Here is a 15,174-nt window from a genome sequence, read left to right on the forward strand (position 1 = left end):
TCAATGGATTCTATTACTATCGGTTCCGAGGAGATCTCAAAACAATTTCCCTCAGTGCCGAGGAGGCCTTCGGCGCCGAAGGGGAAGAGTCTGAGCCGGTAACCCTCATCGGCTCCAATATCAGTGGAGCCGATGAAGGTGACCCACCTCTCGATGCCCCAATCCTCGGCTCTGAAACCAGAGGGGTCGAGACTGGAGGCATCGAGGCAGACCGCCCGCCCGGCTCCAAGTCCGTGGAGCCGATGGAGAAGCCTGCCTAGGTTTTTTGGCAGTCGGTTCCGACAGACTGGTCGGAGCCGACGCTTTTTTTCTTTTTTGAAGGAGAGGAAGAGGAAGATAAAGCCTCCTCGAAGGATGGCTTAATCAACCCTTTTAGTATTAATTTGTTCTTCCTCTCCTGGAGGACTCTTGATGAAAAGGCGTGACACACGCTACATGACTCTTGTAGGTGCTTGGCGCCTAAACAATAAACGCACGAGGAGTGGTCGTCCGTTATGGACATTTTATAACCACACCTCGCACCCTTTTTAAACCCAGAGGGTCTATGCTCTTTAGACATTGTAACAACCTCTAAGAATAATAATACAGACAAAAAAAAAAAAAACTAGCAAGTTTTAAGTTTAAAATATAAAGTTTTTTTTTTTTTTTTTTTTTTTTTTTTTTAAACAAACATTAAGTACTAGAATGCACAAAACACAGTAAAGGAGGGTCAAGACCCTCTAACTCAAGCAGGTACTTGACACACAATAAAAAGCTAGTAATAGAAAATAGGGGAAGGCCCCTCTAACTTAAACGGGAAACCTTCCCTTGACGAAAAAACACAAATTCCTCAACAGATTTGGCTAAACACACTCATATCACAACAATAGCTGTTAAAACAGCTTTTGGGTTCAAAATAAGCAAATTCCTGACAGGAAAAGCCTGAATAAAACAGTACTTAGCCCAGCCAAGTTTGAGACCACGTCCTAGCTTGTAAGCGGCAAACGAGATCTGGGGGATTAGTGGTGGTGCATCCTGGGATAAGAAATAGCTCAGCCAATAAGAGGCCTCGCGCTATAGCATAGCGTGCCGAGTCGGAGCCGAGGGATCGGCTCCGAGCCCATCAGTATTGAATGTAGGCGAGATAGAATCACATAACATCTTTATATTCTCACTCCAAGGACGCACTGCAGTGGGACAGGGGCTATATTCCATTTTCAACCAAATAGAATTCGACCAAATGTGCTTTCAGTGAAGTGGGCTGCCTGAAATCATTTTCAACCACATGTAAAATATATATATATATATATATATATATATATATATATATATATATATATATATACATATATATACACACACACACACACACACACACATGCCACCCACACACACATACACACACATATATATATATACACATATATATATACACATGGCATTAGAATGCATATCTACAGCAGTTACAATAGGCACTGCATCTCTGAGTGGAGTTTTAACACATCAGACTCTTAAAAAGCAGTCCAACTTCAAAATAACCTTGCAAAAAAACAGGAGAAACCCATATGAAGATACAGCAATGGGAATCCATTCACTAATTTTTTTCTGTCTGCAAATAACTCCCTGCTGCCACTGAATGTATTTAGTCCTTATACTACATTAAAAGTTCCTCAACACCCTCCTAACCACCAAGTAGGTTTTCACTTCAAAATACACATTCAACTTGCTGTGAATTTTCTTTGCATCTGAACAAAGTCAAGCTGCCTAAAAAGACAAAGCATAAACATTTTAGCACACTTAACCAATCAGTCTTTGTAGAATGATTAAAGTGCTTGGTGCTTTTGACATTTGTTAATGTTGATTTTTCTCCCAATTTTCAAAGACTTTGAATTTCTTTGCTTTACCCTCATGTCTAACGCATTTTTCCTGACAATCAACAAAGGTACATTAGATTACTTGCAGCTGTTATATGAGCAAATAGCATTCTCAGTCACAGAAACATAAGCATTTTCTTTCTGTAGTTAGAGTTGGGCTGTCAAAGTCCTGACTATGAACAGAGTGTGAGCAGTGGCTTGGGTGATGGAGAAGCTTGGCAGATGGTGAGGATAAGTAAGCAGCTGATGCCAAGCTCGTTCAAAGCAGATGCGATTCAGTTGGCTGTAAGCCCCAAACAAGTAGAAGCCTTTAACCTTTGGAAAGCAGCATGAGGCAAGGAGGGCGGCTTTAAATTATAGAGGTAGCTAGCTAATTCTATACCCTGTGCTGTCTCCCAATATGACATCCATCTCCCCTAGAGTTGGAAAAAAAAAGGATCCGCTTCCTCTGACTTAACATGAAAAAAAAAATTCCTTTGCAGCAAAGAAGCAGTTGTTCCAGTTTATTCTGCACGATGAGACACAAAATGCTTGATTGAAAAAGTGCAATACTGGCATTCATTTCTGAATGTCAGTAACACGGCGGATGACTGAAAGGACCAGTTGAACATGTCCCCCTAATACTGTACCTGGGGAAAAGTACAGTTTTGTACCTACCATAAATGTAGATGTTCGAGTGTAAACACTGCTGCAGTCATTACATACCATGAGGGAACATTTCCATTGGGAAGGCCAGGATTACTCAGAATCCAAGAAAAGGCTCAGAGACTTCCTTTTATTGCCTCAATACAGACCCCTTGCTATCCCACCAGTTTTAGATATTGTGGATGATGTGTACACTGAATCCAGCTTAAACCCTGACTCCTTACCCCCAGCCCCAGTTAAACCTGATAGATATTACAGAGTCCCTGACTCTCACAAATTTCTGTACAAAAGCCCTGTTGCTGACCCTGAAACTATTTCTCAGGGACCCAAAGGGATTAAGGCCTCATCAGCAAAAAACCCAGTTCTCTCTGACAGAGATTCCAGAGCATTAGACAGATGGGGGAAAAAAGGTATATATGTTTGCAACTTTAGCAATGAGAGCCTTGAACTGCCAGTTTCACATGCTAAAATATCAGCAATTTTTGATGTCTCAGTTGAAACAAAAGATGCTTCCAGATTCAGATACTCCTAATTTTAAAGAAATGCAGGATTTATTGCATGCAGCTGAACAAGTGGGAAAACATACTTTGCAATGTGGGTTTTGATTCATTAGAGGCCTCTTGTAGAGCAGCAGTTACAGCCTCTGTCATTAGAAGGCATGCTTGGTTAAAAAGGACATACGTTACCAGATCATGTTAAGGTCCAATTATTGGATGCATCTTTGCAAAGGGATGTGCTCTTTGGAGTTAAGGCAGGGGAGGTATTAAAGAAGATGGAGGATAAGGCAAAATCTATGCAAACGGTGAAAGATTTCTTACAGGTTCTGCCTCCTCGTTTTAGCAGAAATTGGCCAACAAAGAATTGGTCCTTTCCAGTCACAGACAGACCTCAAAGGGGCAGATACAGATGTCCAAGAGGTAGAGGTCAGACACAAGGCCCCTACAGGCCTCGACAATGGGGCACACCAGGCCAGAAAGAAGGGGAAGACAAGCCTCAACCTTACAAAAAGCAGCCTCAATGACTTTCCACTGCAGCTGCCAAACAGCTCTCTCTTGGCAGCCCCCTTAGGAGGAAAACTGGCACTTTTCTATCACAATTGGCACTGCATCACCAAAAACAAATGGGTTCTCAACATTGTATCTCAAGGGTACAGGTTCCACTTTCATACTCTGCCAAGGTTAAAAGGAATGCCAAATCTGCCACCAAATCGATGGGCAGAGGCTCAAAAACAAATTACAGCACTCATGGACATGAGAGCTATTCAAAAGGTACCACCACAGGAACAAGGACAAGGATTTTACTCTATACTCTTTCTGGTCCCCAGAAAGGACAAAGCCTGAAGACCCATTCTGGACCTTTCTTCACTAAACACTTACCTGGATGTTCTGAAATTCAAGATGTTGACACTACAGCAGCTTCTTCCATGCTGGGCAAGAAAGCTTGGCTTGTGACTTTGGACCGCAAAGAGGCATACCTGCATGTCCCTATCAGGCAAAACTGCAGAAGATACCTCAGATTTCTAGCAGGTTCAATGCACTATCAATTCTCTGCACTGCCCTTTGGCTTACCTACTGCGTCCAGGGTCTTCACAAAGTGCCTGGCACCAGTAATTGCATTTTGCAGGCAAACAGAAATTCAAATTTATCCATACCTGGACGACTGCCTGATTCAAGCAGAGAGCAAGGACATTCTACTAAAGCATCTGGCATACGTAAAAAAGTTAAGTTGCCAGGGGTACACAGTAAACGAAAAGAAATCAAAACTAGTGCCTTCACAACAGATAATATTCCTGGGTGCCAGCTTGAACACAAAGGCCCAGATGGCTTATCTCACGCTAGGCAAGCAAGGACAACTGACTCAATACTTTCATTTAATGGCAACAAAGACCCAACTCCCTGCAAGAAAAATTCTGCAGGCCTTGGGCTACATGGCATCTTGCATACTACTAATTCCATATGCCAGACTGCATATGAGGAAACTACAATGGTACCTAAAGAGTGTATGGTCTCAACACTGTCAAAGTTTGGAAACAGTTATATCACTAATTCCTTGCCTAAAACAGGAGTTTCGATGGTGGGCTCAAGCTTGTCACCTCAACAAGGGACAGCCTTTCACTCAACCCACAGCCAGGCAAACACTGACAACAGATGCATCTGATTACGCCTGGGGAGCACATATGGCAGGAAAATGTATTCAGGGCGAGTGGCCCACAGACCAAAGACATCTCCACATCAATCAAAAAGAGATGCTAGCTGTACAAAATGCAATTATAGCTTTCAAGGATCTGCTGCATCCAGGACAATTACTACTAAAGACAGACAACACCACAGTCATGTGGTACATAAACAAGCAAGGGGGCACACACTCCTACCCCCTCTGCAGACAAGCCATGACCTTGTGAAACACAGCTCTAAACTACCAAGTTCATCTGCAAGCACAATTCCTGCCAGGAGAAAAAAACACACTGGCAGACAACCTAAGCAGAAACATCATGGACCCCCACGAATGGGAATTGAACACAAATATTCAGAAATGATAACACAAAAATGGTGGAGCCCGGACATCTGTTTGCTTCCCCAATGAACTTCCAATTACAGAAATTCTGCACAAGGAGCTACCATCCACAAGCATGGAAAGTGGATGCCCTCTCATTCAGCTGGAAAAAAATACAAATATACGCTTTCCCTCCTTTACCTCTCCGTCCAAAGGTACTCATAAAAGCCAGGCAGGAAGATGATCCTGATTGCACCAGACTGGCCACGCCAGCACTGGTACCCAATCTTAAAGAACTTAGCACAAGAACCACCCTGGATTTTGCCTCAAATCCCACAGTTATTGACACAGCACAACAATCAGGTACTTCACAGCCAGCTAAAGACCTTACATCTAGCTGCATGGAAAATTCCTTAGTCAAGCAAGCAATGCCTCTCTCCAAAGCTGTTATGGATGTCATTCTGGAGGCCAGAAGGCCTAGCACCAGGAAAGCCTACTCGGATAAATGGAAGAGATTCTGTGCCTGGTACCAAGCGCACAGCATTGACCCTCTTGTCCCAAACATTCCTCAGATACTGCAATACTTAACTGAGATACTGGACAAGGGCCTCTCTTTTTCATCCATCAAGATCCACGCCTCAGCTATTTCTGCTCATTACAACACGGATCCACCAATTTTTTCTAATCCTTTGCTCAAACAGTACCTGAGAGGGGCTAAAAACATAAGACCACCCCGTAGAGCACCTACACCAACTTGGGACCTCAACTTTGTTTTGGAAAAATTAACTATCTCCTTTTGAGCCAGCTAGCACAGCAGAATTAAAATACATCTCTTGGAAAACTGCTCTGTTACTGGCAATAACATCAGCACGACGAGTTTCAGAATTACAGGCACTAATGGCAGTGGAACCCTTCCTCCTCTTCCACCATGACAGGGGTGTCTTTAAGAATTAACCATACATTTATGACAAACTATTCACTTGCCAACTTTTTATCCAAAACCACAGAACAAAGGGGAGAGACTATTACATTTTTTGGACATTCACAGGCAGTTACGCTTCTACTTGGACAAAACCAAAGCTTTCAGAAAATCTGAGCAATTATTGGTAGCATACGCTGCAGGAACACAGGGAAAAGCCATTTCAAAACAGACTATTTCAAAATGGATAGGACACTGTTTACATTTCTGTTACACCCACCATGGGAAACCTGTACCTAACAGCATTAGATCTCACTCCACCAGGGCAACAGCCACTTCAACTGCCTACCTCAGAGGAGTACCTACCAAGGATATTTTGGAAGCAGCAACATGGAGTTCTGTGCATACCTTCACCAAACATTACCATTTGCCTTTATACTCCAAATCAAGAGCTGGCTTCGCCACTGCTGTACTGCAGGGCCTTATAGCCACCCCTAATGCCTTATAGATCCAGCCTCCCTACCTCAGCTTTGGGATTCCACCCAAGTGTAATGACTGCAGCAGTGTAACACGAACATAGTACAGTTTTGTACCTACCATAAATGTAGATGTTCGAGTGTAAACACTGCTGCAGTCCAGGTTACCCTCCCTCCTTCCCCTCTTACTTTCTAGTACTTACCTAGGTCATCTACCCTTTATTACCTATGGGGAGTATTTGCTGGTAACTAAAAATGGTTGTTTGCTTTTTCTTTTGTATATTTTACTAGCAATTTGAATTGCCTACCTATTTGGGGGCACCTGACATCTGGGGCAAGAAAAACTGAAGAAAATGGCATTGGCTGCATCTCGTATACCCCTGTCGCACTGACGTCAAGGAGGAGTCAACAGCGGTCGACGCCGGAATGGGACTTTGGAACTCAGGCCGGCTGGGGAACCACCTGATAGCAGGATGACCCAAGTGTAATAACTGCAGCAGTGTAATACGATGAACATCTGCCTCACCTTAGCTATGCCTCTGCTTGATATTACTAAGTTAGTGATAACAGGCTCCACTATATATGTGGGAACTTGCATACCCAGACAATGGGTCCAGTAGACCCTCACGGTGAGAGGTGCCATCAAGAGTCACTTCAGCCAACAGGGGGCTGGGGTTAGGCCTAGGGACCCCCCCCCCCCACGCCTGCAGGTATGACTTGCTTCCCTGTTGGCGCACAAACTGACAGCAGTGGGGGGGGGGGTACTACCGAGCACCTGCTGAGCTAAAGGTTAGAGTTGTAAACCAATGCTGACAGTTTTTCTCCTGTGGGCTGCTGGGCTGTCAGTCTTGGCTAGCAAATGACTATAGGTGGCCCAGCCCCAGGCTGCAGAGAAGTCTACAGATGGGGTGTGTAAAGCAACAACCACACCTACATGGCTAATGCTCCTCAATAAGGACTTTAGAGAGAGAAATCAAGACAACTTTGCCATTGGAAGGGAAGAATGGCTCAAGACAATTAGAGGAAGGATGACAGTAGGCAAGCAAGGGGTCAAACAGCATATATACATAACATTCAGATACAGTATTAAGCTCTGTAGCCGCTTCAGATATTTAAAAGTGCCACCATGTGGCTAAAAGCCAACAACCAATACAAAAACTGCCATGTATACCATTCTCTTCACTCCATTCTTGTATACAATCACAAGCCCTGACAGCTTAACACAGACTTGCCTCAGTGGTATCCTCTGCCTGGAACTGAACACCAATTTTCATTTTCATTCCATTACCCTTCTTTAACATACACACTGCAAGATAAATTTCACTAACCAATCTTAAAAGCTATTTTCACCTCATAAAACCATTTAAGATAAGGCATAATGTCTACTACACCTCTGCAGAGATTTTTGCGTCAAAAAGTACAGTTGTGTACACTTACCATAAATGTAGATGTTCGAGTGTATTCACTGTTGCAGTCATTACATTTGGGTTATCTGCTTGCAGGTAGCCCTCAGTCAGCCTGATTAACAAAATCTTGGGTCCTGCGTCGGTTGCTGTCCCTTCTTCCATGACGTCAGGTCATCAGAGGTATAAAACATGCAGCAGACGCCATTACATCAGTTTTTCTTGCCACAGATGTGAGGTGCCCCCCTAATGGGGAGCAATTAAATATAAAAGTACAATGATATACCCCCAACAAAAAAGCAAATACACCAAAAAGGCTTTTAAGCATAGTAAAGGAAAGTAGATGTATAGCCAGAAGAGGTTAGGGGGCTGGAGGGAGGGTAACCAGGACTGGAACAGTGAATACACTCGAACATCTACATTTATGGTAAGTGTACACAACTGTACTATGTTCTTAGGGTTTCACTGTTGCAGTCATTACATTTGGGTAGATTCCCAAAGCTATGGTTGGATGGAGGGAATTTAGATAGCATTAGGACCAGCTATAAGGACCAGCTATAAGGCCCAGCAAGACTGCAGTTGCAAAGCCAGCTCTGGATTTAGAGAAAATTGGCAAATGATAATGCTTGGTGAAAGTATGCACAGAACTCCAGGTAGCAGCTTCTAGCATGTCCCTGGTAGGATGCCTCTGAGAAAGGCTGTAGAGGTAGATACAGCCCTAGTGGAATGAGGTCTGATCCCCTGGGGGATAAGTTTTCCATGGTGCTTAAAGCAGAAATGAATGCAATGACCTACCCTTTTAGAAATGGTTTGCTTTGAAATAGCCTTCCCCTCTGCCCCTGCAGCGAATACCACCAGCAGCTGTTCAGATTTCCTTTGAGGTTTAGTCCTGTCCAAGTAGAATCTAAGTTGTCTGTGCACATCTAAGGAATGCAGTATCCGTTCCCCTTTGTTCTGTGGATTGGGAAAGAAGGTTGGCAAATGAATAGACTGATTAAGAGCCACACTGGATACCACCTTGGGTATGAAGGATGGATTGGTTCTGAGGGACACCGTCTGCATGAAAGATGATGAAAGGCTCCACTGCCATAAGTGCCTGTAATTCAGATACCCTTCTAGCTGAAGTGATTGCTAAAAGAAAAGCTGTTTTCTAAGAAAGAAATTTTAAGTCTGCAGTAGCAGCTGGCTCGAAAGGAGGTAGAGGGAGTTTCTCCAAAGTTAAGGTCCCAGGCTGGGGTTGGAGCTCTCCTGGGTGGTCTCAATTTTTTTGGCCCCTCTGAGGAACTGAATGAGCAGTGGATGAGAGAAGGGCGGTTCTGTGCTATAAGGAGCTGAAATGGCTGAGGCTTGGATTTTAATGGAGGAAAAAGACAGGCCCTTGTGAAGCATCTCAGTCAAGTACTGTAAAATCTGAGATAAACTGGGCACTGCTGTGCTCATCCCTTGAGATTGGTTCCAGGCACAGAATCTTTTCCATTTTTCAGCATAAGATTTTCTAGTACTAGGTCTCCTTGCCTCTAAAATGATATCCATCACAGGTTTACTGAGGAATGGTAGAGGAGAGATTATGTAATTAGCCAGGCTGCAAGGTTCAGTGTTAGAAGCTGAGGGTGCAGAATCTGGTTCTCCTGCTGAGACAACAGGGAAGGAGTCTGAGGCAGGTGAAATGGGGATAACCGTGACACACTGCGCAGGAGGGGGTACCAGTGTTGGCGTGGCCAGTCTAGAGCAATCAAAATAATCCTTGGTTTGTCCTGTTTGATTTTTAGTAGTACTTTGGAAAGCAGAGACGGGGGGGGAGGCATAGACTGATCATCCACTTTCCAGGCTTGCTTGTGGAAGTCCTTGTGCAAAATTTGTCCAATTGGTAGTTCTGGGGAGAGGCAAACAGGTCTACATCTGGGCTCCCCCATTTGCTTGTCAACATGTTGAAAATCCTTGGTTCCAGTTTCCACTCGTGTGGGTCCATGAGGTTTCTGCTTAGTCAGTCTGCCAGTGTATTTAATTTTCCTGGCAGGAATTGACCTTGTAGGTGCACTTGGTAGCTCAAGGCTGTGTTTCGCAATGCCATGGCTAGTCTGCAGAGGGGGTAGGAATGTGTGCCCCCCTGCTTGTTTTATGTACCACATAACAGTGGTGTTGTCCGTTTTTACCATAAGTTGTCCTGGAAAAATGTGGTCCTTGAAGTCTGTCAAGAGCATTCTGTACAGCATTTCTTTTTGATTGATATGCAGATGCATTTGACTTGCGTTCCATTTGCCCTGAATGCACTTCCCTGCCAGGTGAGCCCCCCATCCCCCATGCATAGTCTGATGAGTCTGTTGTGATGTGAAAGGTAGTCCCTTATTGTGGTGGCAGGCCTCTGCCCACCAAAGGAATTCCAGGCATAGGCAAGGTATGATATGAATCACTGCTTCTAGATCCTGAGAATGTTGACACCATAGGCTTTTTAGACACCACTGTAGTTTCCTTATATGCAGTCTTGCATATGGAATTAGAAGAATGCAGGAGGCCATGAACCCAAAGGCTTGCAGTATTTGTCTTGCAGATAGCAGGGTTTTTGTGGCCACTTGTTTGAAGTAGGTTGTCAAATGATTTTGTTTCTCTGGCGTGAGGTAAGCCATCTGGGAAGTTGTATTCAAGCTTGCTCCCAGGAATATAATTTGTTGACAGGGTACAGGTGTGATTTCTTTTCATTTATGGTGTACCCCAGACAAGTTAGAACCCTTTGTACAAAGGCCAGATGATTCAAAAGTATGTCCTGGCTTTCTGCCTGAATTAGACAATCGTCCAAGTATGGGTGTATTTGAATATTTCTTTGCCTGCAAAATGCAATAACTGGAGATAGGGACTTTGTGAATACCCTGGGCACAGTAGATAAGCCAAAGGGCAGTGCAGAGAACTGATAGTGCGTGTAGCCTGCTTTGAAGCGTAGGTATCTTCTGCAAGATTCCCTGATTGGGATGTGCAGGTATGCTTCTTTTAAATCTAGTGTTGCCAACCAGGCATCTTTGCCTAGCATAGGAAGTAATTGGTGAAGAGTCAGCATCTTGAATTTTGGAATTTCCAAAAAAGTGTTTAGAGTAGACAGGTCCAGGACAGGACGCCATAAATTGTCTTTTCTGGGTACCAGGAAAGTAGAAACCTTGTCCCTTTTCCTCTTCCAGTACCAGTTGAATAGCCCCCATGCTTAAGAGAGAAAGTACTTGTTTTTGGGCCTCTGCCCACTGATTTGGGGGTAGGTCCGGCCACCCGCTTGGTGTTGGCAATGTGTGGAAGTGAAATTTGTATCCCTGGGACACTATATTTAAAACCCATTTGTTCTGGGTAATGAGTTACCAGTTCTTTATAGAAGAGCAGTCTTTCCCCCCCAAACGGGCAGTCAGTTGATAAGTACTTGGAAATTTTAAATGGAAGTCATTGAGACAGTTTACCATAGGGGGGAGTCTTATCACTCCCAGATTTGGAAGTGGAGGCCCCCCACTGCTTAGTCCCGTGTGTCCCCTGGGACTGAAACCTGGGGCGTTTGCTGTGTCTGGGTTTGGCTTGAGAAGACCTGGAAGGGGCTGAAAAGGACCAATTCTTAGAGGGCCAGTGCCTACTAAATCTAGGAGTCTGAACTTGTAAGAAATCTTTAACAGTTTGCATAGATTTAGCTTTATCTTCCATCTTTTTAAGAACTTCCTCAGCCTTGTTGCCAAACAGGTGGTCCTGATCTATCCAACAATTTAGCTTTAACATGATCAGGCAAGGATTGCTCCTTTAGCCAAGCTGCCTTCTGAGCACAGACCCAGTAACAGCAGCCCTGCAAGAGGCCTCTAATGAATCAAAACCACATTGCAAAGTATGTTTTCCAACTTGTTCAGCAGAATGCATTAAATCCTGTAATTCTTTATTTTCCACACAGTCAGGAATCAAGATCATCTTCTGTTTAAGCAATCCAATAACAAGTTGCTGATACTTATGAAAATGGCAGTTTAAAGTCCTAATGGCCAAGATTGCAGAAGTGTAAACCTTCTTACCCCATCTATCCAGCGCCCTGGAGTCTCTATCAGAAGGGGTAGGATTTTTAGCAGTAGAAGCCTTAATGCCCTTGGGCCCCTGTAAAATAGTCTCTGGATCCGCAATAGGATTTTTAAAAACGAACTTGTGTGACTCAGGGACCCTGTAGTATCTGTCAGGTTTTCTGGGAGCAGGAGGCAAGGAATCGGGGGCCAAACTAGATTACGAAAAAGCATCATCAAAAATATCCAGTACAGGGGGAATAGCTAAAGGCCTATACTGAGGTAGGAGTAAGAAATCCCCAAGCCTCTTTTTTGAGTCAGAAAAATCCTGGCTTTCCCAGTGGAAATGCTCCCTTAGAGTATGCAAGGTTTCCCCAAAAGAAAAATCCTCTGGAGGGGAAGCAGAGGGAATGGAGTCCTCTGCATCAGAATCATCATAAGTAGATAAGAGCAAAACCAGATCAACATAAGAATCAGAAATAACAGAATCCTGGTCAGAAGATTCATAAACTTCATTCCTAGGCCTCTTAGAAGTGGGGGGGGGGGTTGGCTACCCCGGATTAGTTATTAAATCTTCAGCCATTCTTATCATTTGTCTTTTAGGCATAGAGGCCTGAGCATGTGGCCTGGGTATCGTTTTTTTAGGCATGGTTCAAGATTTAGGCATAAGTGAAGAAGGAGGCGGTTTAATATGCAAGTCCGTAGGCCTGAATACACCCTCAGAAGCCAGTGGCTGCACAGCGGCTCCAGACCCATCCAAGGTAGAGACATCCGCGGGTTCTATAGTTGAAGCATCTCGCGGCATACCGGACTCCGAATGGGTCTCAGTAGAGGCCTGCGAATCAGAAGTAGTGGGTATCAGGGGTTGCGAAAGCACCTCACTAAGTACCGGCGAACTGGCTTAGGAGAAGCGTCGTCGGCAGTTTTGGACCTCGGCGGCCTGTCTCTGTCTTTATATTTGCTTTTTTTTTTGGAATCCTGGTAGTCGGATGGCTAACAGACGACATTTCTGGATAATTAAACCAAGAACTAAAATACTTAAGAGGCAAAAATATACCGACTGATAGTGCGCTGATTAAATAAAGTACAAAATCGACAGCAAGGTACGTCGTGGTCAGGGCCTAAGCAAGGAATACAAAATGAATGAAAATCTTCAGGAGGTATTTGCTTTCCACAAGTAATGCAATTATTAACTTTTACTGACATCGGTAAGGAGCAAGAAAAAGTTTCCCTAATGGGGTACTTAGCTTTAGTTGAAGACTTCGGTTCTGAAACTCAAAAGAAAATTTCAGGAGTCAGCTGACTGGCATTTGCGAACTGCTTCTGCTTCGGGCACTGCACGGCAAGAAAGACTGATGTAATGGCATCGGCTGCATGTTTTACACCCCTGACGACCTGATGTCATGGAAAAAGGGACAGCAACCGACACAGGACCCAAGACTTTGGTAATCAGGCCGACTGAGGGCTACCTGCAAGCAGATAACCCAAATGTAATGACTGCAACAGTAAAACACAAAGAACCTCTGGGCCATCCTCAAATGAGGGAGGAGCCAGCTAAAGATGTTAATCCCCTGTCCTAGCTTGAAAATATGAGGACTCCTCCCAAACTGCAGCCTCAGAGAGAGACGCATCCTTAGCATAGCAGTTAAAAGCATAGATTAGGAAGGTTTGGGGATGGGGGCCACGCTTGAAAGACTGAGCGAGCCTAAAGGGGCAAAGGGATAAAATCCCGACATATGACCTGGCAACCCAAGATAGAGCAGAGTCTGGCATGTAATGGAGCTAACAAGGAGGACGGGAGTGCCTAACCCGGAGAAAGGGGAAATAGCATGATGGGAGTAATTCTTGCAGAGTACTGGCTGAGATCACAACTCAGAAGTTTGCTCGGCAGGACATACAGGATGCTCCTGGTATTGGGGGGGGGGTAGGGATAAGCATGTCCTCACAGGTCACATCACTGCCCATCAAGACAACATGCCATTACATCAGCACACTGGGCTGGTGAGGGAGAATGATATGACTGCTACAGCTGGACTGTTGACAGGCCCCCATGTAAATGGAGACTTCAGGTGCCACGTTTTGAATTTCTGCACTAGATCCCTCACTCTACAGGCATTACTAATAAGCATCATAAGGGTGCCACTGAGGGAACCCACAGAGATCCTGAGGTACATCAGGGACAGCTGAAGAGGGCAACAGGGGATCCAGGGCTGTGTAAAAATGGTAACCACGGACCACGGACATCCAGAAAGCATATAAGTTGGGAGATTCTCAAGCTAAATGGTAAGCTGTCTGCATGTCTGGGAACCAAACTGTACTAGTACAGAGCTAGAAACCAAGGAAATGCAGGGCTGCCTTAAAAAAAATTGCAGACAATATTACAACAAGCATTGAAATTTATGTGCAGATCTACTTCCTGGACACCTGCTTTAGCAGACAAGATAGATTTTCTTGTCATATCTTGTTTTGAAAAACCTGTGGGCCAAAATCCATACACCAACACTTTGAAAAAAATGGCAAAATTGTGCACTTACCATCTTCAAACGGTGTTCCTTCAGGCCTAAGGAGAAAATAAACAAAGTTATCTCAACCACTTGATAAATTCAGCATGAACATACCTCGTTACAATTCTTGCTAAAATGATAATACACTAAAAACAGACAGAAAACTCTAAGTTTGCATGAATCGCAACACACTGAGTGGGCACCTCAAACTCGTATGCACTGCCCCTCAAACAGGTAGCAAAATTTATGCTCGTTTAAGGCCATCATATGCCAAGTATTGTTCACTCTGCACAAATCTAAACAAAACTATGTGCCTAACCAATTCAAAATGGCTCCAAGACTGAACTGATGAAAGCACTGTTCAATGCTTAAATGCCATTAAACAAATAGTGATTTAAAACAGGCAAAATATAAATGGCACTGCATCTTTACATCACCCCCCACATATACCCTTAATTGGCAGAAAAAAGACAGAAAATCCACCCAAGGATGGCCAATCAATGAAATCCACAAGTGTTCCAATTAAAATGTAGTCCTTTAATACGAATAAAACTTCGACTTGAAAATAAAATGAAAAATAAAGCTCAAAACTGTCCCTTGAAGATATCCGATAAGCGCTTTCGACTGTTGTCTTCCTCAGATCGTAGGATTTTGCTGACTGGCCATCCTTAGGTGGATTTTCTGTCTTTTTTCTGCCAATATTGACTGTTTTTGTGACAGACCACCTTTAGCATTTGGAAATTATTTATTTATATACCCTTAATTATCCCCATTACTTATGCATACTATGAAACTGTTGTACAGCAAATTAAGCTGTTTTTTCATATTAAATCTATTGTGCTTTGTGACCACACAAGTGTTCATCACAAATAGATCT

General features: G+C 43.8%; 1 protein-coding gene across 2 annotated transcripts in view; it reads right to left on the reverse strand.

Annotated features, from left to right (window-relative positions):
• The window catches only part of UBE2B (ubiquitin conjugating enzyme E2 B), a 649,422-nt gene that overhangs the window by 400,516 nt on the left and 233,732 nt on the right, over window positions 1–15,174 (reverse strand). For both annotated transcript variants that reach the window (XM_044069240.1, XM_044069241.1), the window contains one exon: window positions 14,328–14,353. In XM_044069240.1, coding sequence (XP_043925175.1) covers window positions 14,328–14,353 — 26 coding nt within the window. The remainder of the gene's footprint in view (window positions 1–14,327; window positions 14,354–15,174) is intronic.

This window comes from Protopterus annectens, chromosome 4.part0 (genome assembly GCF_019279795.1).
Source record: "Protopterus annectens isolate FY-2018-M chromosome 4.part0, PAN1.0, whole genome shotgun sequence".
NCBI lineage: Eukaryota > Metazoa > Chordata > Ceratodontiformes > Protopteridae > Protopterus > Protopterus annectens.